Raw genomic sequence first — 26,894 nt, 5'->3', positions numbered from 1 at the left:
AAATGGAATGATATGAAAATATTGACTATAATCAACAGGAAATAGTTGCAAGACAGTCTCTAATATTGAAACTGTATTTTTAGCTAACACGGCAGAGGACATCTTCTGACAACACAGGAAATCGTACCAGATAAAAAATACATAAAATATTCTGAAAACAAAATTGTTAGAATTTACTCCAGTAAATGCAACCAGTGTGAAAAATATAATTATAAGTATTATGCCAGTATCATTCAATTTCAAAACTACATCAAGCTCAAAAGCACTCATTTTATTAATTTTTCTAGCAATCTACATGACAAAAGCACAGCAAAAATAAACTATTTTTAGAAATAAAAAGAACCAAGAATCAATTACAGTATAAAGATTCTCAGTGATACAGTAATACAGTGCTCTCAGTGGACTGAATTTTCACACTTAACTTTTGAGATTCCTTTTGGATTTTGTACACTTGATTACTTTTGTCTACACACTGAGGCAGTGCTAATTTATGCCTTCCTACGGGGATGACAGTTGTCTGTGCCAGCACTAGAAACTGAATCAAGAAACTCCAGAGCTAAAAGCTAACAGGCAACAGTCTCTTAACTCAGAGCTGCAGATTCATGTTTTATTCATAAAAGTGGATACCTACACACCAGCTTGTGAAATGGATTCATTTCAGCATTTAACATTTTTATTTCACTTATTAAAAAAATGACATATCTTACCTTTAGGTCACTTCCTGGCAAAGTACCTATGCCATCCTTCCAGTCCATAGCACTAAATACATCAAACTCTTGGCCATTTCCACTAGAAGCGGATTCATTCATGATGCATGTACTAAAAAAAAAAACAGAAAAGAAAAAGATTTTATCTGAAAATGTTGTAAATGGTTTAACACTTACATCACTACCCATTTCTTCAAACACACTTCATAGATTAATATCAAATGCTTCCTCAACACATTGGCATTGTGGACAACTGGTGACAATTATGATAATATACAGTAACATAATCAAAACAAGAGGAAATCTTTTGAAAACCTTAACAAATATTGTTTGGTTTATACACTAGAAAACTATCAATGAAGCTGTATTGGAGAGAAATGAAGAATTTTGTACTGCAAATAAACTGACACTGGGAAAACATAAATACACCTAAGAAAAACATTTGTTCTGGGTAAGGCAGGACATGAGTGCATATGCCTATAATAAATACATTATGCACTGGTTAATAGAATTGTTTTTCCTTAAATAACACGCTGATGTGAATGTTTCACCAAAGTTCAAATTAAAATTTCAAAATTAATTTGAAACTGTCTTTTTATTTCCACTGACTCATGACATTCAAATATTCCTTGTCTGTTTCCATACAATTTCATTAAAAAATTGATCTGCATTTGTAAAAATTATTTACATGCAGAGAAGCGCATTTACACCAGGGAAAACTACTGCTCTGACAGACTTTATTTCACCAGATCCCTCTGCTACAGAACAGTGAAAGGAAAGCAGAGAATATTTGTCTTCAGAAATCTTGCATCTGGACAACCTCCTCAATAGTAAGAGTTTACCCCATCCTAAATAATTTGCACAAGCAACATAAGTATATAAAACTTCCCGCTGGCTTTTCCCCAGCACTTGTCACTGCCACAAAGACAGCATCAGTTGTCCTGAATCGCAAATGTTTCTAGTAGCCAGTTGTGACTACCACCAACTCCTTCCTTTCCACTTCTTACAAACCTAGAAATCTTCAAATGTGTGGCCTGGCACCTCTTTTACCTCCAATGTGAAATAGGACTCATTCATTTGCTTTCTGGACTTCTGTGCTATGTCTAGTAGATGAAAAAATCTGCAGCAAAATTAGCTTCCTCTTTGGTTTGTGAACTATTAGCAAAAGCTCACCCCTTTTCAAACAATATTTTATGAACCTTTTAACAAACACTTTATAAGCCTCATACTCTATGCATACTGCAAACTTTTGCTGCAAGTGTCAGTATTTGAAAACCAAATGGGTAGAGAGCTTCCTCAGTGCTTGATCTTGTTTTCTAAAATCTTATTTCTAACTTGGATCCCACTCCTCAAATGTGCAAATATTGATCCAACACTGCCAGGAAATCTGGAATTTTCACAGAAACAGACTGAGTGATATCTGTTCACTCACAGATAACAGAAAAAGACGCAAACCAAGCAGCAGTAAACTTAAGTAATCTAGAAGCTTTTTACTGAAAGTATGAGGAGAAAAATGCTTAGCTAGTTAACTCTGTTGCGTGAAAAATAAATGAATTTACATTTTTTCATCAGAAAAATTCACATCACTCACTGTAACCCCACCACTACAGAGAGATGCTGTAGGGGGTTTTGGGTCCACAATGTGGACTCCCTCATACTTCTTGGTTTCCTCCTCATTTCCAGCAGAATTTTCTAAAATCCTGACCAACACCTTATTCCACGAATACTTTCACAACGCTACAGTCACTGCACACTATCAACAGGATGACAAGAGCTGGACCTCAGTCAGTAATCACTGCTTAAGATAAAAGCTTCTCCATTTCCCTTTATTTCATACAACAGGCAGAGTTCACAGAGGGCTCTTTGGACAAAACTTCGCGTATTTCACGTAACTGAGTTTGAAGAACCATGTGATTCAATGTGTCTTCTCCATCTCGAATTTCAGTAATCCTCTGTGAGAAAGCACTGAAAACCGTGCTGCCAATGCACAAAAATTAATTCTAAAATATGTCAGTAAATCTAAACAACTTCAGTGCGAACTGAGAAATTCCCTAAAGCCACAGACATTATTTTTAAAATCACTCCCTGGCAAAATCCACCACCCCACCTCAGGATAGGCTTCTGCAATAAGACGTTGACAACCTGTGTTTGACCTAAGAGCATGTACCCAATGGTACATCGCAGAGCTCAAGCCCACCAAGCATCCAGCCTTCCACACCGCAGCAGATCAACTCAAGCAGGCTCCCACCAAATTGAACTGCAGCACAACAGCAGAGACACAGGTCTTCTTTTTCTCAAGAACACAAGATCCAAGTTGCTAAGGAGTAGCTGAAAAATCAGACCCATCCAGCAACTTGTGAAATTTTAAGGTCATGAAACATACTGGTTTAAGCACATTGGTGTAAGGAGCTCCCTGCAACCAGCATCATTAAGCAAACACAAAGCTGTGTTCTGTATTAACTGAAGTTTTGAGTAGTCCTAAATTACCATTCTACTTAGAGGATACTTCACTCAACCCTCCTGTGGTTTATTTATTATCGAAAACACATTCAAATAGTTTCTGCAGAAGGCATGACAGAAGACAGGAAGAGACTTGGGAGGCTGTAGGGAAACACTTCCTCACAGCGGCCACTGCCCAAGGAGCGAGGAGGAGCCACAGACAACCGTTCCACTGGATGCTGCTGACTCCGATACACACTTTATAACAGAACTAGCTGGGAAAAAACAACATTGGGAAAAATAATAATCTTAGAGCCTCACCTACTTAGACAGAATGTAAACTGCTAAAGTAAAAACAAAACAAAACAAAACAAAACAGAAAAGTTCAGGTCATGTTTCTCTCAAGAAAAAACAAACAAACAAATTTTAAGTTAATTCCACCTAACAAGAGTTTCCTCAGGTAGCAATGAGAAATAGGGTATATTCTATTGTTTGATAAGGTATTCATCATTGTTTTCCCTTTTAAAATTAACTCAACATCAAAAGCAATCTGTACTTTCACATTCTGCAGCCTTTAGAAATGTTCCTAGTGGGGATGAAAAGGTTAACAAGCAATACAGATAAAAATGAATTTAACAAAATTAATTACATTTAACAAAGTATCTGTTTCCAGCTTTGCTGAGTTTAGACAGATGAAAGATAGGGGTATATCCCTCTACTAATGATAATAAGGAGGGAGATAGAGACCAATTAAATTGTTACAGCAATGAGGTACTAAAAAGGATGAAATCATCACAATATATACATCTAAATCATAGAACAAAGAAAACTACAGAATGCCTTATCTACTTATTTTGTTTTTAAAGCTCTGATGTATTTCTTTGAACTAATGTAATTCCTTCCATAATGATTTCATTTGCTATCATGTCTGTTGCTACACTTTCCAAAGAGTATTAGAAACACTAGATGACTAAGGGGGGAAGTAACTACAGTACTGTCCCTATACCTGTCACTGATTGCCATCCCATATGGAAACAAGGACAGAGTAATAAGAATTGGAAACAGTCAGATTCCAAAAACATCTCCAAAATCCACTATTAGGAATGTAACTGTATCTCAGTCTTCACAGCCATAATCTACAACACTTATAGAGCTATGAGTGTGTTTCATGTTAAGAATGCAATATTAACTTTGTTTTAGACGTGCAATAAATACATTAAAACAAGCAAGCATATAAAATAAGATTAGACACATCCTTTAGAAGAACCTTCATTTTTACCAACTGGTTCAATAATAAATGAGTACCTCACAGAGGAAATACTTAATGAGAATAACAACACAAAAATAAGATAGTTTAATCTGCTGAAAGATTCTCTAAAGATGTAAAGCAAAGCAACAGGATAGAATATGCCAATTAAACTTACAAGTAGATTTTTAAACAATTATAGGGTTATGTGCTGGATAAATCAAGAATTAATAATAGAAAGATTATTTCTTTCAGACGTACTTTAAAAAACTACCTGACATCTGCCCAAATTTTGAAAACACAAGATGCCACCTGTGAAATAACGTATGAGTTCTAATCAGCAGGGCCAACTAAATAGCAGGTCATGGGGCAGCAGAAAGAGGGAGATTCAGCAGTAAAGCACCAGTCAGCACAGCCAGATTGGCATCATCTGTCTGCGATACTGTGTCTTTTCCTTCTCTGCATCCCTGTGTACTTTTATTTTCACTTCTAGGGACTTCACTAGCCACCATGACAGGACAGGCGAGCAGATTTGCCCCATGCTGGTCTTCACCTCAGCCAACAGATACTGCAAGGAGAGGCAAAACCAGGCATGTGGAGCCAGAAGAGGTCTCAGCAAGTGGCACCAAGTGTGAAGTCCAAGGGGACAAACAGTGATGCCAAGGGAGGTAATGTCTTTATAGAGCTGAGCCACAGTTCCTCTCCCCTACAGGGCTCGGTGACTCCAGCACTGATAGATGTTCAGAAACAAAGGCAACAGATGATTTTTTTCCCCATAATACTGTAGATGGTTATTTTGGGCATCTCCAAGAATGAGGGTGCTTGGCGTAGGATCCATGGGCTAATGGGACAATTTTTTCCTAAGCGATAAATCAGGAAAACAAAGTGTATCAGAAGAGGACAACTCAGTGTACCAGACCTGCAAATACACCAACTTCTACACATCAGGGGACAAGTGGATACTCAACTTCAGCTCTATTTAACATGTAAGAATGTGGATAGTACCAGGGATGACTTGTTATACTGCTGAAGCCACATGAAATAGATTTACTTCTCAAAACACAGGCTTTCTCTATTTCAGACAGACTTCATATTAAAGTAGCTTCATAATGACAGCAAAAGCAAAGCCTGCTGACTGCAAACCCACTGGGCTGAGCCCTGCTTTTCCCCTCACAATCCTCCCTTTGAGCTGGGTGCACTCCTCGCTTGTCTCTTTCTTACCTTTCATCTTTTTGCACCTGAGTCTTCACTTAAAGAAATACACCACAACAGGAACAGCACAGGAAATGGTACAATACTTTAAGGGTATCCACCACATTCTAATATGTGCTCTGTTTTGTAACTGTTTAATGGTTCAATTGTCTTCATGTTTCAGTAAAAGAACTATTTTCAGATTACACATTTGCTTCAAAATATTGTTTTTTGTTGTTTAGGAACTACTTTACTAGTTCTGCCAGGTTTCTATTTTGTGGGTTGAAGAGCTGTTTGAGTAAATTTAACTATTTTGCCTGTTGCTCATGAAATTTATTACAAGTGAGTTGTTTTAAAGATTATATACATAGCTTATATATATAATCACAAGAGGATCTCAGTTTAAAATTCTTTGCTGTTCTTACCACCTACAGCAGAAAGCAGATCAGACTTCCTATTGATTACGCTCCTTCAATGTTATTTCCTCTTACTTTATTTGTTGCTACTCTTCTGCTCACTAGATTCTCGGAGGTACTGTATATGTTTACTCCTGCTTCCCCATACTTCAGCTTAAAACCTTTTTCCTCACAGAAAGGATATAGCCACAAATGCATTATAAATTGCTGTGAAGCCTCAGTCCATACCAGTGCTAAGGAAGATTTATGCTGTCCTCAACCGAGTCTGGTCTCTGTTAGTGGGCTAATACAGGCATTTGTGTACCACTGCCAGAAACTGGGTAACACAGTTACACAGTCTTCATCTACTCCCTCATTTTCACATATCCACACAACCTTGTAATAACAATAGTTATCCAGTACCAGAGCTATCCGATCATATAAGGAAACTTAACACTGACAACTTCTATTTTGTTTATAAAGAACTTGTACCTCACACCAAAAAAATTATTTCCTCTGCAATGCTTTGATGACTCTTTTATTCCCGTTATTGTCCTCACAGTCCTGAGTGGAGGTTTAACCTACTCAGACAGTAAGACCTGACCACCACGATTCTGAAGTCCTATGCTTTATTTTTTCTTAATTCCTGGAACTAGGCACAGAAAGTTACAGAAAACTGCTTTTGCTTATTCCTGTCTCCTCCCCTTCTCCACGCAGGCACCTCCCTGAGAAGAAGTTTGACGCACCAAATCCTCACACAATCACCTGACCTATTTCAAACTGTTATTTCTTACCCAAGTTAATTCAATATACAGCTGAACACACTTTTGTCTGACTCACGCCCTCCTCTGTCAGTTCTCAGCAGCTTCCACGAGCTCTGCTGTCCTTAAACAATTAATTCACCTTTTTCTAGCTCCTAAATACACTCAGCGGGTTACTGCACTTCTAGACTTTGCCTTCTCTCCAATTCATAAAGAGCTCCTACCTCCCACTGTGACCAGTGATCCTACTACTGGAGCACTTACAAGCCGCAACTACACACACACACACTATCACTTTCTTCAGGAAGCCCCACGCCAAGTAATCCCTGGTTCCTTACACCCATCACTCACAATCCATCATCCCACTTGCCAGCAGTATTAAAAAACCCAAAGAGTAAATGGAATAGCCCGCAAAAAGCCAACCATCTCTCTTCACAGACTAGGTACACTCTATATAAAAGTGAACAGCTCGGAGGGAAAGGACTCATCAGATGATCGTTTTCTGAAGTTTTTAGAACTTTTGAAAGCAACACTCTAGAAAAACTCATTGAACTGGAGGTTAAACATACACCACAACACCACAACAAACACAATCAGTATTCACTGCAACTGACCAACCAAGAAGAAAAATCATCCAAGAAGACAATCACTTTAGCCACCTTCAGTAGAGCACCAATTCATGAGAAGACCAACTGGACTACAGTCAAAGCCACTGAAGTCACACCAGGAAAAAAAGAAAAAAGAGGACTTAGCACCACCCAGATCTAAGCAAAGTGCTTTTTCTGCCTTCAGTCGTTAGTTTCAGGTAGTTTCCCTCTTACAGATGTTCATCATAGAAACTTCTGGGAAGGTGGTAGCTTCCTTGGTAAAAAGCACCAGATTCCTAAACAGCTTTGCAGTTGGACTAAGAAAACTATGAAACAATCCTGAAGGACAGGAAACAGAAACCTGTTATGATCCTAAGGTGATACACGCTGAAGTTTCTGCACCTCGAGTTTTATTTACACTCACTGCCTGACTTCTAACTCCCACAACTGCGCGTCCTCTCCTGAGTAGAAACACCAAAGGTGGTCACTCCAACACCACGACACAGAGGAGATTAAAATGAAAAAATAAAATGGGACAAAAAAAAGAAGAGGATCTAGCACCACCGGGATCTAATGCCTTCAGTCATTAGTTTCGAGGAGTTTCTCTCTTCCAGATGTTCATCACAGAAACTTAACAAGAAGGTGGAACTTCCTTGGTAAAAAGCAACAGATTCCTAAACAGCTTTGAAATTTGGATTAAGAAAACTATGTAACAGCAAAGGTGGTCACTCCACCACCACTCCACTACACAGGGAAGATTAAAATGAAAAAACAAAGCGGGACAAAACAGAGAACAGAACCTTTCGCCGTAAAGCTTACGCACACCGCGCTATGAAGCGCAGCTAATTAAAAGACACGGAGGAGGCTGCGACCCTCACCACCCGCGGAGGCACCCCCAGGGCCCTCCTTTCCCTAAGGCGCCTGTCCCTGGAGCTCGAACCGCGCCCTCGGGCGGGACAGGCGCCGCGTCCCCGCCGCGTCCCCACAGCCCCCGGCCCGGAGCCGGCGGAGCGGCAGCCGGGACGCGTTGTCGAGGCCGGGCGGGTGCGGCCACCGCTCCCCGGAGCCGGCAGCACCGGGCCCACCACCAGAGGTCCCTCCTTGGCCAGTTTTTGCGCCGCTTTTGCTGCACTTGAAACTTTCCGGAGAGAAAAAACCGGGCTCAGGTCCGCGTCTTTCCCCGAAGCTCGGGCAGAACCGGCCAAGACAAAAGCGCCCTCCCGGCTCCTGGCGGGGGAGCGCTCGGGGAAAGCGGTTCTCCACTCGCTCCGTTTCTCTCCTGAATTTGCCTTTTTTCCTTTTTTTTTCTTTTCCCACCCCCACCCCCCCGCCCCGGGCAATGGAATGGAGGGGGGGAAGGGAGCCCCCTGCCCCGAGCACGGTGGGAGAGGAACTGGGTGTTAAGTGTTCCTGAGGAAGTTGCACAACGGCAGAGGGACTCTGCTTGTTTACCGGGTCCTTTGCCTTTTTGGTGTTTTTTTTTTTGTTGTTGTTGTCTTTGTTTTTCTGTTGTTTTGTTGGGTTTTTTCCTCCCTCCCACCCACCCTCCCAGAGCGGGATCCGGGAAAAGGCAGTTGTCTGCGAGTGGAAAGGGATAAAAATAATAATAAACCAGAAAAAAACATAATAAAATAAACCAGAAAAAATGTTACCTTCTCCTCCCCTCCCCCAGCGCGAAGGAGGAGGTGGGCGAACTCTCTCTTTTTTTTCCCTAGGGGGCTGCGGGGTTCGCTCGCATCCCTGGCAGAGGCGGTGTCGCCCCTTCCCGCGGCGGGATCGCCCCCGCCCGGCCCCGCAGCCTCCGGCGCCGCGCTCCAACTTTTTCTCTCACGCTCTCGCGTGCGCCCGCTCCGACGGGGAGGGAGGGAGGGAAGGGAAAGAAAAAAAAACACACGGGGGGTGGGGAAGCGGGCAAAGCGCCCCCTGCCCCGGGCGCTGCCGCAGCTCCGGCTCCGCGGGGAGCGCCTTGCCCTCGTCGTCCTCCCCACGACAAAAAAAACGCTTTCTCCCTCCACAGCCCCCCCCCCCCCCCCCCCCCCCCCGCCGAAAAAAACCCCAAACACCGCCTCGCACACGTTAGCGAGAACAAGTGTGCCGATATCCTGTTGTTCCCTGCACCGGCTGCGGGGACGGAGAAACGGGCGTGTGCGCGGGGGGCGCTCCCCCAGCCCGCCCCGCACTTGGGGCGAGAGCGCGCAACTTCACCAGAAAAAGCCGTATCCTATTCCCTCCCCCCCCCACCCCCCATCCCCCTCCCCAACTCCTCGCTCTCAGCAAAAAAACACGCACTCGCATCTCCGCGCGGCCCCGCCGGCTCCATCCCCCGGGAACCCCCCCCGGCGCTCCGCTGTCAGCGCAGCCCCCGCCGCAGCCCCGAGCGGCTCCGGGGCCGCTCCCCGCCCGCCTGCCGCAGCGAGCGCGGCGCACGCACCGCACACAGGCAGGAACCCGGCACTCGACAGAAACACTTTTTTTTTTTTTTTTCCGCCTCTTTAAAAAAAAAAAAAAAAAATTGCTAGGAGCCGCTTTTTCTTTTTTTTTTTCCGTACGTGTATGTGTGTGCAAACTTTCCCCAAAATGGCGGAAATTGGGAGATTATATTTTAAATATCTCTCGCACACGATCACACAAAGTGCAGGAGCGACGGGGAAATACAAACTCTCTCCGCTGCGCGCTGAAGAGGCCTTCGCACACGGGGACCCACGGCACATTCAACCGGTCCATCCCGCCAGCCGCCACCTCTGGCCGCTTCCGACCGAAAAAAAAAACCCAAACCCGGGGCTTTTTTTCGCACCCCTCTCCGCTGCGCATTGCCCGCACTTCTCCCCGTCCTTCAGCCTTGTGCGAACAAAGAGAGCCGGGGCTGGGGAGGGAGGGGGCTCGCTGCCACCCGAACCCCCCCCTTCCCGCTTCTCTCCGCTCACACGCACCCCAACACCCGCTCCCCCCCTCCCCCCCCCCGGCACCCGCATCACATTGTTCCCCACAGCGCGGCGGTGCCCCGTAAGTGTCATTAAATGGAGCCAACTGACAAGCTCATTGGTGGGGCAAGTCTGCAAAATGTCTCTCCCCTTCCTCCCCTTCCCTTCCCCCCCTCTTTCCTTCGGAGCCCCCCCTCCCCTACCCCCCCCCCAACATTTCCACAGCTCCCTCCCCGTGTATACATCTATGTACATGCACATTCGTGCGCGCGTGCCCGTGTATGTACATAAATATATAGCGCATACAGATATAGGCATGTACTCCCTTCATGTGTTTGGGAAGAGAAAAAGAAATATCAGGCACCTCTCTCTTTCTTTTGTTCCTCTTTCACACTCGTACATTTATGATTTAGTGAGATCCCCGGTGCCCCGGCCGCTCCCCAGCCACTTGCGAGACACTTGCCCACTTTCCCCGGCATTAACTTCCATCCTTTCTGCTCGAGGTGGTGGGGGAGAAGCCCCCCCTCCCCTTCCCCAGATACGTTTCGTAAGGGAGGGAGAGGAGGTGCGTCTCTCCCTTTATCTCTCGCGCTCTCGCTAACTTTCATCCTCACCTAAGGGGGAAAATTAAAACCCATCGCCAGCCTTTGCCATCGCGGCTCCCTAAACGGCTTGCGGATCAGATCGGAACCCGCCGCTCCTTACCCCCCCAAATTCTCTCTCTCTTTTTCTCCGTCTCTCGAGTAGTCCTGACAAATATGGTCCAGGGCTGCGGGCACCAGTGAGCATGCGCCCGCCGAGCCAGGGCTGGGGAAAGGGGAAACTGCCGCCGCCGCCGCCGCTCTTCCTCCCCGCCCGCGCTGCCGCTGCGCCCGGGCTGCCCGCGCCCGCGCCCCCCGCGCACCGAGCGCCGCAGCGGCTCCGGATGAGGGGCAGCCGCTCCCCCACCGCCCCCCTCCCACCCACCGTCTCCCCCCGCCCCGCTTTGCTGCCGACGCCGGAGGAATAATAAAGAGAGTTGTGCGGCAGCCGCGCGCTATTTTGGGCGCCTTTCAAAAATAACGCACTTTTCGGGGAGAAAGGGAGGGGGAAGGCTTGGTTTCCGGAGGTGCCGCCAGGTGCTGGGCGGTGGGAGAGCCCCTTTGCGGCTCCTGGCCCCCCATCCTCTCCATAAACCAGAGTTGGGCACCGGGAATGGTCCCGCGGGCTGCGGGAGAACAGAGCTGCTCCAGCGCCTCGCAAACGCAGGGTTCATCCCGCACGTTCGTTCCGTAGAACGGCCCTCATCTCATGTAAAACCCATCCAGTTTACAAATTAAAAGTAGTTTCAGATGTGCCACCCACCTGGGTTCTCTCCATCGGTTACTCTGTATTCACAAAATTCTGTCTTCAGTGCTTATTTTCTGTCACTTGTTCAGAAAAGAGTAAAAACAGAAGGTCCACGATGTTTCATGGGATTGGCCAGGATGAACTTCCTTCACCAGCAAGGAGGTTTGTTGGGCAAAAGAACGTTAGGCAAAACAGATGTACACAAGGCCTAACTACACTTGGAAGAGGAAGAATGGAGGATTGCAGTCAGTTGTCTGTGCGATTCTTTAAAAGATGTGTATATATGTGTGTAATATATATTAATATAATTAAGACTGTGTCCTGCATTGCTTTATATATAGCAATATATATATGTATATATAAAGCAATACAGAATATAATCTTAATTACACTAATAAGAAATATTTCTTCAAACCACAGAATGCCTCCCTAAGATGACTCTGTCCTTACGATAAAAACTGTAAAAGTGAATTTTGAATATTAATTAGTTTGGCAAATCTCTTAACCCTCAAACCTCAATACATCTTCTGTTAATCACAGCAGTTATCAACATGCTAACTTTCCTATGACTTTAGATACACTTCTTTCTACATCTGCAGTGGCAACTTTGGCCCAAATTGCTAGAACAGAAATACTAATAAATAATAATAAACATCCAAGAATAAATATCATCATTGTATATCAATGGAATTAAACATACTGCAAAAATGCTCACATGCAATGTCAGAATAACTTATAGATTGGTTCATACAAGACCGAATGGAAACTTTTTGCTATTAGACATATATCTTGTGTTACAGTAGTGTCCCGGTGGCAGGAACTGCATTGCACTGGGCTCAGGGTGGAGGTGGTCCTCCTCTGACAGGAAAGCTTCTCAGTCTCAGCTTCCATTCATTACAGTATTTACTTAAGAACGTATTTTTAAAATATATAAGAATCAAACTTTACAGCTCCCCTCCTTTAGACTATGTCCATGGTCAAACAACTTAGACATGGCTTTGCTTAGATTTTACCATACTAGCTTGAGAGTTTCTTCTTATTTAAATTAGATTTTCTTACAGCAGTAAAATGGGACTCACACCCAGGAGTTTGCAGGATTGGTGCCTTAGGACAATATGTGATAGTTATTTTATGATGAACATATCTCACAACCCTCCAGCTCAAATGGCATTGCATATAGGCTGCAGCTTTCATCAATGAACATATGTTCATTAGAAAGTAATTACAGAAAGCAGCATTAACCTAATTGTAATAATTAGTGATAACATGTATTTAAACTCTTCTAAACACGGATGGAGAAAAATAGCAAAGGATGAGAAAATTTCTACTTTCCACCAGTAAACTTTTAGTTGCTGAAATTTATGGGTTAGAAACAAATAATAAACTGTGGCTGAAGTAATTTTGTGCTTTTCTGAAAATCGTTTCCCAATGTTATTGAAATGTTTTTATGCAGATAGTTGCCAAATAACTGGATTATTCTATTGTAGCATTAAATCAGCTAGGCTCTGCAAAAGACACTTAAAGAATGATGCAATTTGATGCTATTTAAAACTCTTTAGGATGCTCAACCTGTACGGATTATTTCTCCAGATGACCTTGAGGTTCTGCAGGAGGGTGTACCATACCCTGTTATGAAGACACATGAGTTATCCACAGTTAGTTTGTTTATGCTTGAAAGACTTTTTCGCTTTTCCTTTGAAAATCTTAGAGGGAAACATAGAACTTGTAAAACCCCATTATATTCTAATCCGTTTTACCTACTTGTGAAAGTCATAGGAGTGTACCCCCTTACCGATAATGACGGCAGAGGTGGAAGAGTTCCTTGAAGGATGTACATTGGAAGTCAGAACTGAAACTAAGTAGTTGAACCAGACCATAGCTGCTTTATTGGATGAGTAGTTTCAAATGGTTAGCTCTTTGATTAAAATAAAAGGGCGTGGGAAATTAATAAAGGTACCTTCTGATCTCTGTCTCTTCTTCGATCCTTGCCCTAACCATATTGTGGCAGTTCATGATGTATAATAAAGCAATTATTTTGTCAATAAAAATGTATTGAGTAAAAATAGATTAAATGTTATTCAAATATGGTCTTTAAGCATTAGTTCTGTTGCCATTTTATTTAACACTAGACTTCCATCTGTATGCTGAAGACAGAGCATTTTGAACGCTTGTTTTTGATATGTAAGTATGGCGTTTAATATGACTTTGGCAGTATGTTTAATGACAGATTTTGCAGCAGCTATATTTGGTCTTTCTGTGAGTATTCTTGTAACTCGTTGAATAGGTGTTTGTGCTGTAGCCAAATACTGATTATTTTTCTAAGAGCATGCGCATGAACATCCATATACGTGGCTTTCAAATCCCAAATCTTGAATACCATTTAAGGTGGTGAGAAGAAAGAAACATAAATTATCTGTTCAGTTTGCATATTGGGTTTATACCATCCTGTGATCTAATTCAGTATTTACATTTTACTAAATTACTTAATTTCTGGAATACAGACTAAGAGGCCTGAAAAATGATCGTGTTCCTGAAAAATAGCCTGCATGTGACATTTCATCACCCTCCTTCTAGCAACCTGTTCAGCTCATTGTGTGACCTTTCTTAGGGACAGAGTAATCAGTCTGCCACGTTATTCTTCGCCAAGCCAAACCAGGAGGACAGGAAAGAGGGCCTGAGGGCAATCGCAGGGGGGAAAAAAAGAAAAAAAAGAGTTGTGTATGATACTTTGTAAAACTCCAAGCCAGGAAAATAGAAAAGTTGTAAGAAGTTTGGGTTAAGGAAAGGTGGTGCGAGTGCCAGACTTGCAAGAAAGACAGGCAAATTGCAGTCCATGGTGATTCCATTTCCCCGCAACAGTGCTCTCACACTCTCCAAGGAACTTCATGTTCCTGACAACGTGAAGAAATAACGACTGATGTGTTGTCAATGGAATATTTCCTGTGGAAGTTACAAGGGCAATTGACTAGTTTTTTTTGCTACAAATCCCAAAATAGTTATCAAAGCTGACTCAGATGTCATGCTAAACTGGGAGAACCTGTAATATTTCCTGGGTTTCAAATCTGAGTGTGTGCCCTGACCACATCGAACCCACTACCAGACTGTGACCCAAACTTGAGCATGCAGCAGTCTTTTTTCCTGGGAGAGAAGCTTGAACCTGAGTGCTTCAAAAAAATGCAGTGTTTTCCAGCCCGGTTTCCACCCATTATACACCTGGATGCACTCTACATGCAGCCTTGGAAAGCTTGTTCCTAGAGACTAGGAGTTTTGAGACACTGTAAAGATTTTTCAAAAATTTCATCAAAGGTGCAAGACTGCTAAGATTTCCAGAAGCGGTCTTAATTCTGAAGACATTCAAAGCCAGATGTGGGTGTTATGAGACTGTCAGAGCAGAAGTGAATCCAGACCAATACTGTCTATGAAAATTTGGGAGGTACTAGACCAGATTAATGAGATCTAAAAGCAGAAAAAATGGTTTTTAAGAGTGAGTCAAATGCAAGTTAGGAATATGGCAATATTGATGGGGACTTTTGATCCAGGAGAAGACTGAAGTGAGAAGCTTGGACATTTTGGTTGGGCACAAGGGCAGGGCTTGGAGCACTGGCAAAAACTTGAATTAGTTGAAGGAAGTGAGAGAAAGCACTGTCTTTAGTTGTAGGACAAGGGGTGCAAAGTAGAGCAGAGATTGTGTGATCTAGACTGGGTAATAGGCCAAAAGAAACTAGTAAGAATAAAGGTCCTGTGAGAGAGAAAAGATGAGGAGTAATAAAAGAGAGACTTGACACAGAGGAGAACAAATGATGTGGAAAGGGACAAGCAGAGTCTGAGAGGGAAAGAAAGGAAAGGGGAAAGAAGGAAGGAAATATATGTCAAACAAACAGCATGACAGTCTCTAAAATGGACTTTATTAGAAGAAGTTTGAAAGGGTGGTAATAAGCAGCATCTCACTTACAGACAGGGAAGTGGGCAACTCTTTTTGAAGTAAAATTATATTACCTGCATGCTCTTCTCTAAGTTTTGTGGGCACGTGCTGCGTGTAAAGGCCACTATCATTACCCTTAGCAAAAGTCTTTGGCTCCAACCATGCGTAAGATTAGAACAGCCTCACAGCAGAGCGTTACATTGGAAAGCTTGTTCAAGCTGGATACTTCAGACCTGTCATCCAAGAGCTAGTAGTCACTCTGAGAGCTAAGGCTGTATTTTTAAATATGCACAAAGAAGACAAGTTGATGAGGCAGCACAGGAACAAACAGCACTCTTGGGAACAGAAGCTGAATGAGAAAGGGTTGCAGCCTGCACTCCGTATGCGGAAAATAATTCTGTTGAAACATGCAACAAATGAAGGGATTATTTTTATAATTGTTGGTAGAATTTCTAGATCTGTAACTGTTGCTGAAAAATATCCAGAATTGAATGAATAGCACATCCTGGGGGTCTGGTTGGATGCAAAGCCTGGCAGTGCTGGGAAAGGAGGAAGAAATTCCATACAAGGTCCTTAAGACACAATGACAGGGTGAGAACTTGCTCTAACTTGTTCTCCTTGGAGAGCAAGAGAATGGCTTTTAGAGCAACATTTGTCAGACCTAGTGACTCACAACCACATGTGGACATTCCTAGTAAAATATGAATTGGTCCAGCAGTAGATGAAGAATCCCAAGTATTGCTTCTACTAGATCCGATGACTCAAAGCATGCATGCATGCAGAATTCTTTCTTTATTTTCAATCCTTTTTTAGTCAAATGGTGTGTTCCAACACTTTGTTTTAAAAAGGTACGGATGATGTAAAAGAGGTTGCACCTAACAGGCAAGCGAATGTTTGATGTACATGGGATAATGCACAGGTTTATGTTGAGCAAACAGATTTCTCCTTGAAATGGCGAATGCAAAAGCCTACGCCAGTGGTTAAAGGCAATAGAAGGAAAACAGAAATGCAGCTAGGCTGTAGCAAACATTGAACAGAGCTTTTTTTGGACATTGGTAAGACGTTTTCCTTACCTGAGAATTCAGAATTAGGATTGTAGCAGAACAGGTGTCCGTTCGGCCTATCAAAAATGACTGCAATTAAAGCGATAGACAAAGCATCTCCTGTTAGCTCTTAGGCCCAACATCCCCTGCAGAACAATGGGAAGTGGTAACGTTTTTCCAGTGATATCATGTGACACGGACATACAGCAATAGCATTCCCCGCTTTGACAAGGAACACAGAATATTAATAGGGACTGTTTCTGAGACCGACAAAGAATGGATTATTCAGAATCAGAGAAATTCATATTCCATTGTTGCTGGTCCTGAGTCATCAGGCTTTGTGGAGTCAACGCTTAAGTTCCTGGGCTGAAACAGTGGGCGTTGTGGCTATATATGTGCTATCATGGATTGATATATATGAAAATAAATAGTGTCTTCAGTAGGTAAGATGGAGGTTTTTATCTGGACTTCTAAGCTATATGCTAACTATTCGTGCTATGAAATCAATCTGACAATATATCATTTAGTATCTAGAAAATAATGATGAGTGTGAACTAGTATTCTTAGAAAAATAATGGTGCACAATAGTAAGAGGTGGGAGTACGTACTTGCTATAATTTTCAAGGTTCAACAAACACATTTTAGTAGAGAACTCGGCCTCCTGGCTACCACAACAAAGCAGGCAGGATATTCTTTTTGCTTTGAGCACAGAACTTTATGTGTTAGTAGTCTGTGCAGGCTGGTGCCTGTTCATGGAAGAATCTACTCATGTTGATTTACATCTAGTTTCCCACAACATGATTTGATTTCAATATCCAGTGATAACAGAACCGATGCATGCTTTTAAGTATTCAAGAGGAACTGAACTTCAGGAAAAGATACTTTTGCTGAAAGTCGTTCATTTTCACGTGTTCCAAGGCAAACTTCAGGTAGCACTTTACATTGAGTCCTCCTAGCTTCTTACTCCCCCAGGGAATTCTTTGCAAACCAAAAATCCTCCGTGGCTTAAATTTTAGAAAGAAGATTATGTGCATGGGAATACAAACTGTATAATCATTATAGTACCATACTGGGAAGCATATCTACCCTACTTTACCTGACCTCCAAACGTTTAAACTGGAAAATTTAAGTTAAAACTGGAGGACTTTCAGATTTGCACTGCACAATTATGGCATTAGAGGGAATTGGCGGTTTCCCAGGGGACATTCAAAATTTGTAAGCATCCAAGTAAACACAGAAGAACTTTGAGATCATGGGCTAAAAGACAGCGTTGGACTTTTCTGGCTCCAAAGAGATAATGCCCTCCCCTCTCATCACTCATCTGGGCAATCATGGATGTGACTACTAGTTGCATAAATATATGATCATCCTGAAAGCACCATGCATATTCTTCACTTTATTCACAGAAGTAATCACACTGATGATGATGTGCAAAGGTACTGGTAGTGCAGAGAACTCACCTAGCGGCTACTCTTAACAGCTAACTTCTGGCATCTGCCTTACATGCTGAGTTTGGAGCTAAGGCTTCCTATAAAGTCAATGGAGTAAAGAACGTTCCTTAGAGTAGGATTCAGATATATTCTTCAAGAGTTTATTGCTTTTAATTAACTATAAGCGAATTCAGAGACATGAATAACATACGCTATGTGAATATCTGAATTGTAGTTCTCAGTCCAGAAACTTTCAGCTAAAAACATCTCCTTGATGATGGTGATCTCTTTCCATTCATACTATATCTGACTTCACCCGTCTTGAATGAGCTAGCTATGAACATCTATCCAATGAAAAAGAGATATTACTTAAATACATCTGAACAAGAAAGAAGAGTAAAAAATTGTAGTGATATAACTATACTTATACAATATATTATATTTATATATTTATTTATATTAAAATGCTTAGTCTTTTGCAAGTAAGGGGGTTGCTCTTCTCTATGCCAAGTTTCAGCTGGGAACAAATAATTGAGTTATATAAGCATGCACAAAAATAGACTGACCCACATCTATAACAACAGGATCACATTATAATAAAATGGTATTTGTTGTATAATTTTATGAAGGCAGAAAGCACCTATACAAATGGACTTATACAAAGAAAGCACTGTAATATTTGGTCTATATTAGGCATCCACGGAACTCTGCAATATCATGTTTTACATGTGTGTAAGCCAAAACATGAATAATTTCACTTCCTGGTGCAATGCCATTCCACAGGGAAAATGGATATCCATCTCTGAGTATCATGATCAGCATTTGTATCAGCAGATTGATGTAAGATGGCATGGTATAAGAAGAAGCTAAGTACAAAAAATATTAAGTAAAATTAAGATTTTTAGATTTCTCGAATAGGCCACAGTACTGTACAGTTTTGTTGACATTACTACAACTGATCAGAACAGTCTAGTGAGCATAGTTCTGCACACATCAGGGAATCTGCAGCTGCAGATTTGAATAAGATAAACATTATATAAACTTATTGCACATGCTGCTTCTCCTGCTGTAATAGCTAATATGTCAAGACATGCTTATAGAAACAGGCACATGCATATGCACATCACAGACAAGGTAGGCGCTCGGCTGGAATTCAAACCAATGTGTATTTACAACTACTGTCGCCACTCCTCTCTTGCACAGCTTGCAAATTCACAAGGTGCCACAGTATATTCAAAATAGTTTAAGCTGTGGTGCTCTTCAAAGCTAAAAGCCAGAAGTATAACACAGTAATTGTGAATATTTAATATTTCACAATACTCACAGACTAGTTTTACCAAGCAAAATCTGTTCCTAAACCAACATACAACGTGCAACAAGAATACCTTTCTTTAACTATAGCTACTGTTACTGGTGCTCAAAGCCAACTTATGAATCCTTAAAGCTTAGTTAACTCAGAATTAATTTTACTTACAATAAGAACACAATGTACTGAAAAATAATGAATATTTCCACGCCACTTTCTATTTCAAATTCTTAATTTAACTGTCGATAATATTTGAGGGGTTTTAGTGTGGCAAGAATTCTTTTGTAACAGAGACTCTTTCTGTCTCTAGTATTCCAATAGGTGAAAAATAAATGTTCGTAGAAGCTAAGCATGGAAAATTTAAGACTGAAATATTTCTTTGGTAACGACTGAAAATAGGGGATTAGAATGAAACCCATGCCTAACCTTGTTCATTTACCTCCTTTTAGCTCTATTGTAAAGTTCGAAATATATGGAAAGATGTTCCTGAGGCATAGATCTGGTTGCTTAACCAACAAGATATAAATCTAATCTATCAAATAGAGCATAGAAAGGGCAAAACACAATATTTTTTTACACTGGTTAGCCATTCTGCCTTAACACAGAGGTAAAGGTAGCCACTCAAGGCAAATTTAGGCTACAGTTGCCACTTGAGCTTAGCTGAAAGATGGCTCTATTTCAGTGCGCATTGACTCAAAGGTATCTCAGCTGACTCTGTCAATAAGAGCAAGAACTAAGTGCTCTCCATGATATAGAGCCCAGTTCTCTGAAAACTAATCAAGACTACAAGGTCATCTTGCACTGGTTATAGAAGAACCATCAAAATAATTTTTTCTTGCTTCCATTCCAACATGGACTGAAATTTCCAGTAGATGTAGAAGATAAGTAGAATATGCAGTAAATCAAATCTGCATAATAGTGATTTCCTCAGCTAGCACATATGATCAGGTATCCCCTATATCCCAGGAAATCATGCCAATATTTCAGGTGTTTAGTGTGTCATGTAGCAACACTTATATTTTTATGTAAGGGCAACACTATAGACAAGAGGGCTCCAATCCCTCGGACAATGTAACTGCCTCATTCTCTATGCATCCTTGAGAGATTGCAACAGCATGGTCATTAAATATATTTCTGAAATGAGGGAAAATAAAAAATTAGAACATAAAACATACTTCTAAACCTGCTTAGTGACTGATTAGCCAAAAGCCTACAAGAGTTCAAAAGGACATTAGTTCCCAAGGGAAACTGGGATAAAAAAACCTTTTAGACCATTTTCAAATTTTTTCTCACATCTAAAAACAATCTAATGTTTCTGGAGCCAAAACCTCATGGGTTTAGCGGATCCTGGAACTTCAGGTTGTGAAAATACCTCTAACATTATGAACATTAAGGAAAAAAAAGTCATTGTGTTTTACATATGCTTGGCATCAGGAGAGGCTGGTACCTATGACCAATACTAAGCTATGTAAATTAAAGTAACTACATAAAGTGACAGTAGTAATTATATCACTGTTGAGCATAGTCCTCTCTGTGCAGTGCAGTAAACAGTACAGAGTCATCTGACATTATATACATCTTTCCTCATGGGCTCAGTAGCTTTGTGAAGTACTAACTTACAACTTTGTAAAAGGAAACGTTTGAGAAACTGATCTGTACGCAAAGTAAGAATTCTATTGACAGATTCAGCTTACCAGGGTGTACCGTTCACTGCAGTGGTTTGAAATTTACCTGCAATCAATCCCATACCTGGCAACTGGAAAACATAGGAAATTTCATTTTAAAGCATAGCGTTCAAATTACAGGAGAGAGGATTTCAGTTGCTCAAACCTTAATCAAAGTCTCAGATAGATGTTTGCAAAGGTTGGCCGTATCTTTTCTCAGTTTACAAATGTTCTGGGGCTCCATGTCAGCTCAAATGTTCCTTTACTTGTCATCCCTAAAAGCACACCTGGTGTGATACAGCTCAGGGAACTGAACTTGCAGTGACTTTGCACAACTGTGCAGCATGTGAGAGCAGCTGAGGTTCACCTAGGCTGGAATGTACAGCTGGACATTTCCTCAGCTCCAGCAACAGCTCCTATCCCCGCTCATCCATCCCAGTCCCAAATTAATTGAAGCAATCCCGTAAACTTAGACGGTAAATTTAAGATGTCTGTGTCATCCATATATAAAGCCTCTGTGGGCCACAAATAGCTCATTGGGAATGGGGAAATAAGTAACTTGTTCAAAGATTTCCCTTTTTGACTTCTGAAGCCAGCTTTTTACTGCAGTTCATCTGTTAAGTAATTGTTCCCAGACAGCAGAGTTAAAGAAAAGAAAGTAGGTTTTGTAAACCAGTTGACAAGAATCACTGCTTCCTGACAAAACCAAATATCTCCCATGCCTGTCCGGCAATCCAAACTCGTGCTGCACTGACTGTAAGCTATGAATCACTTGGTCTTTTACCAGCAAGAAAAAAGGGCAAAGTCTTAATGTCCACAGATCCAAGATACAAGTCTTGGTGCGCTTGGACTCAGCAAAGCCTGAGCAGTGAGCAATTCCTGGTGGGCCTCCAGCCAGATCTCCACTGTTACCATAGGAAAAGACATCAACAGAGTTACACAGGACATTTTCCAATAACATACATACATTGGAGTCATTAGCCTCTTTCAAAATTTTGATTATATTGTTTATCTTGAGTTAAAAACAAAAGTCGTACTTAATCTTGTACCTTAAAAATTTGCAGTTCTGATCTTCAAGGTGAGAAAAGATTTCAGTTTTTCAATATGACAATTTTTCATTCCTACATGTAGAAGCTGAACTGAAAAAAGCCCCTCAAGTCTGACCTGTCGGGAGCTGGGTGAGTGAGGAGCAGTCCAAATTAAAACAGGTACCTTATAATTATTATGCGTATAAGTATTATGTATATAAGAATATATAACATAGCTTTCTTATATACCGTAAACACTATAATTTCACAGATTGTTTGAAAGGTGGAACTTAGGCTTAAGTAATTCTGTGAGGGTGTTAGTATGTATTTGGAAGAACATTTTTTATGCATATATTTTTGTTCAAATATTCTTCATTTTTACAAACACAAAGCTTGAAGGTGCTTTGAGGTTTGGCACCTTGGAAGTTATTCCACTGGAGATAATTAATACAAAGTGGTTTTAAATGTATGTATTATGATTTGATCTGATAACATAATCTGTAGTGAAGATGTCTCCAAATTTTTCACTTCAAGACACCTCTTTTAGTTACTTATAACTTTGCCAAATGGGTTTTGGACTGAAAAATTTCTTACCAGATGCTTTTCCTTAGCCTGATTATTTTCTTGTTTGATTCTCAATTTATAGATAAAATAATGGAAGCCTTTATGAGAACAGGGCTAGACAAAAAGCGTATTATGTTGCCCATGTTGAGAATGTTCTGGGTTTTCACTTTAAAAGCTTTACTCCATCCAGTTGTTGAAGCAAAAACATTAAATGTGACAGGAATGAAGGGGCTTTATGCTACAGAAATATTCCTGCTGTTCTTTGTTTGAAAAATTACATTTTATAAGTGTTCAGAAAAGACCTGCTAGAGATTTAGCTGGAAACTCTGAAGAGTCTGATATGGACCTACTCAGGGCTGCATAGTCATAATTCTTCCTGTGATTACATCCAGGTGCCACAAAATGTATGCCTCTCGGGGACCTTTCTGTTGACAGAGTGCAGAAAACAAATTAACTTGTATGCAGTGTAGATAAAAGTGGAATTTAGGAGTTTGTGATTATATACATGGAGAAAGAAATGGAAGGAGTATGATGAGCGAGAGAGTAGGACAGTGAATTGCCATGTGTATATGCAGGAGACGGGGACTGGGAGCTTGTGTGGAAGATGAGGTTTAGAGGATGACAAACAACGAAGATGGACAAAGGAAGATAATTGGGGTTAGCTGAGCAAAGAGACCAAGACAAATGTGTGAAGAGAAGTAGATGAGGATCTCAGGGAATAGGGTCAAAAATGAACACCAGCTAGACCAGAGATTAGATAGTGCAAGAGGGCTAACTGGTAGTCTGGGAGTGTGTCAGTGATTAAACTGAAAAATTTTTTATATATATTATGTTATACATACTATATTAAACATGCATATCTATAATATATTATATTGCTTTAATGTTTAGTTTGACTCTTATTCACAGTCTTTATGCCTTTTATATTCCTATCTTCTTATAATAATTGTCACAAATTACACATTTTTGGAGAGCCATCTGGAGACCTGAGATCTAGTTTGTAATAGTGTTTACTAGTCATAGCTGAATTCTGCTGGAACGATACTAGATATGTAAGGTCTTGAAAAGTCATGTCCTTGGCGCCTTGGACATTGAGTATTACAAAACAATTTTCCCTTCGGTTTCTTGCTTTCCCATTCTATGACTGTTTATGCTTCCCACCTCAAACTCTTCCTCGGGTCCAGATGTCCCTCCAAAGTGAGAACCAAAATTTAATTCTGTTATTCCAAAATTTAATTCTATTATTCTTCTGTGTATTTGAAGTATTGAGGACTTCAAATTGAATACCTCAATAAACAACTCTCTTATTTATGCAAAACTACATGGATTTGTTTGTTTCAGCTTAAACATCTAATTCAATCCTACAGGGCTTTTGGCACTTTTTTTGTTAGATAGTGATTCATCTCACGCAAGAGATCAAGTAATTTCTTGAACTAAATACATAAGAAGAAATAAAACAAAATAGTTCTGGAATGAGAAAACCATTGTAGCTTGCATTTACTGAATAAAATCCTATGTGGTTAATATTCAGAACTAAAACAGAACCTCCACTTTTGGGTAGAAACCAGAGAACAGTTTGGAGTTACAGTAAAATAGCATGTGGACAAATTATTTTCAGTGGAACAATAGTCTGAAGTGTTGCATTCATTTTATTTTCAAACTCAGGAAACCCAGGCTGTGAGTCTTTCATACCCAAGCAGAGTTTATCGAATGACACCTAATGTAGGAAGATACAGAGCCAAAAACCTGGGGTAGAAAAGCAACATTTTTTGTAGTAGTGTGGGAGGATGAAGCTCAGAAGAGTGTTTTATATCTTTTAGTGACTCAGGTATTACATACTCAGATATGAACACACTCAGCAGAACAGCTTGCTGTGTAAGTTCTCAGGCTAGGGGACTGAAAGCAAAAGGTTACACGAGGGAAAACATAAGCATGCTTGGTTCAGCTGAAATCAACCTCAAGACACTCCTAATCCTGAAGTAATATTTACAGCTTGTAATTAGAAAACAAATTCACCAACATCAGAATTGGAGACAGCACAGAAAAATTTAAATGAGTATTTTTCTCGGAGTATTAAATCATGAAAGCTTAAACCAGAACCTGTAATTTGTGAAGTATTTGCTAGTATTTTTCTTCTCTTTTTCTTTTCTTTTTCCTTTTTTTTTTTCCCCTTTTTTTTTTTTCCACCATTTTGGATGTGTGCACTGTGGCACTTTGCACTAACAGGTCTAAGATCACCTCCCCCTGAAGCAAACTTCCCAATAACTTTACTGTAGAGGAAAGAAATATTATTCTCCCACATAACTGTAGACTGCTGGCAGATGCACAGGAAGGCTCAGGCCTCCTAAATTCCACATAGCAAGTCTATGGGAGAAAAAAGTGAACTCACGAGACCCTGTTCTGTTTCTTAAGACAACTTTTATCACAATAGAGACAATCCTTTCTCTTCTAAAAAGGACACTCAAAAGTAAGGGAAGTTTTTTTCTACATTAAATGTGTATGAGGGTGTATGCACACTTCCTCAAAAAAAATAGCCTTCTTCATAGGAAAAGTTAACAATCCATTACAGAAAAATTGCTTCATCCCTTCAGGCTGTGAGACTGCTCCTGCATTTGGGTTACAGATCTAAAATATTGCAGGAGTGTTCTCTAAGCAATTTTCCTTTGAACGACATAATATCTTGTATTGAAAACAATGAGATTAAAATCTGAGACACTAAATGCTTTTCAAACATTAATTTAATTTTATTTAGAAGGGCCTCTTGAAACTGTAAAAGAGATGATTTAATGTAAGAATGGGAAGCCCCTACCTTCTTCATGAAATAAAAGCCTATGAAGGGACTGAATTTTCAAGAGCAGTTAATTTTGCAAGGAAAAAGTAATAACTGTTTATTCAGGTTAATGACCCAGCATTTCGGCCAAAAAATCTGAAAACATTGTTTTTGACATTGCAATAAGGTGACCTTGCAAATTTCGTCAGGTCTGATCTTTTGTTTTCAAAGCCTACAGCCAGCAGGAGCCATCAGGCTCTGTAGTCTTGCCTCCTATATAATACAATCTACTAGGTTTCAGCCAGATCTTTTACTGTATTACATTCAAAATACAGCTATTAAGTTTGACGAATAAGGAAGGAAGGATTCAATGCCCAGAAGAGCAAGAGCTTTGTTAATTGTAGTCAGAAAACAGTCACAAATGGTGACAATCATGACTAAGGTCTTGGCAAGGCTGAGGGCTAAATAGGTGATGTGATCTCGGAAGAGGAAACACTCTTCACACTATAGAGGAATGAAAAGTCCTCCCAGGTACTCAGCAAATCTAATGTGGAGGTTATTCCTTTCCACCTCCAAATCTGGTAATAAGTGAAAATCTGAATATTTGAGGAGGACACATTAAGGAGAACTCTGAAAGCAAGGATCCTTGTCACTGCCTTAAAGCGTGAATTCATTCTGCATGAGGTCTCATATCCAGGAATGGTTGATCTCTGGTACTTCAGAGGAATATCAAAAAACTTGTGATAACTTGCTTACGTGTTGCTAATTGTTCATGAGGCAGAAAAATGCTGTACTGATTCTTGCTGGTGAAAAACTAATGGCCCTATGCATGAGATCCAATTGTAATAATTGCTTTACTGTGCAGCTGTGATTTAACAAGGCTGCTAAAGGCATTGCCTACAATATCCCTAAGGCCTGCGAAGGATGGGGATAAACATCACTTCACTAGACACAGACTTGGTAAAACCAAAGGGAAGTGCACACATTCAGTCAGTTTAGTGGACCTACTACACTTTTTCTCAGGAACCAGATTAAAGCAAATCTTTTGAGAATTAATCTTGCTTGAGTTTCTGATATGTGCCCTAAACCCAGTATTAACAATACTCTCGATTTGTCACACAAATAGAAATTAAATCAGAATCCCTATTTTATTTTTGATAGCATAGCATCAGTAAGCTAAATTAGTGTTAAAAATAAATCCCAAGTCAATTGCCAGGCTATTGCCATAAGAAAATGTCTGTACAAGTGCTAATCCTTCACCTTAAAGAACTGTTAAATCCCAAATAAGTTAGTTCACATAATAGTGTGAGTGAAAACTCAGATTTCAGACAGAAACTAATCAAAGATGGATAACTAGCTCAGTTAATGGCATAGCAAAGGTATAATAATTAGGTATACATTTTTAATATATATTTACATCTGCTAATGTAAGAAAGTAAAATACACTAAGCAAAATAGTTTTTGGCTAACTCTTGCTTTTAAAAGCGATTTCTGTTTCTGACTGTTGGTATCAGACCAATGCACAATAGAAAAGCATACTTACAGATACGAGGCCTATGCTAATTGTTTTTAATGCAGGATCATAAAATAT

The 26,894-nt window shown here is 40.6% G+C and overlaps 1 protein-coding gene across 6 annotated transcripts in view; it reads right to left on the bottom strand.

Moving 5' to 3' along the window:
* The window catches only part of L3MBTL3 (L3MBTL histone methyl-lysine binding protein 3), an 80,362-nt gene extending 69,298 nt beyond the window's left edge, over positions 1–11,064 (bottom strand). The window contains exons 1-2 of one of the 6 annotated variants that reach the window (XM_054061480.1): positions 10,953–11,064; positions 708–819 (exon numbers count right to left, since the gene is read on the bottom strand). In XM_054061480.1, the coding sequence (XP_053917455.1) occupies positions 708–809 (102 nt within the window). In that variant the 5' untranslated portion in view covers positions 810–819; positions 10,953–11,064. Of the gene's footprint in view, positions 1–707; positions 820–8,978; positions 9,204–9,615; positions 9,635–10,611; positions 10,745–10,861 lie in introns of those variants that run through there. The other 5 variants (XM_054061481.1, XM_054061477.1, XM_054061478.1 and 2 more) reach the window with 5 other exon arrangements.
* Between the last annotated feature and the right edge of the window lie 15,830 nt (positions 11,065–26,894).

The sequence above is a fragment of the Cuculus canorus genome, chromosome 3, assembly GCF_017976375.1.
Source record: "Cuculus canorus isolate bCucCan1 chromosome 3, bCucCan1.pri, whole genome shotgun sequence".
Taxonomy (NCBI): domain Eukaryota; kingdom Metazoa; phylum Chordata; class Aves; order Cuculiformes; family Cuculidae; genus Cuculus; species Cuculus canorus.
Note: the sequence above shows the minus strand (reverse complement) of the source record. Positions and strands in the feature narration are given on the sequence as shown.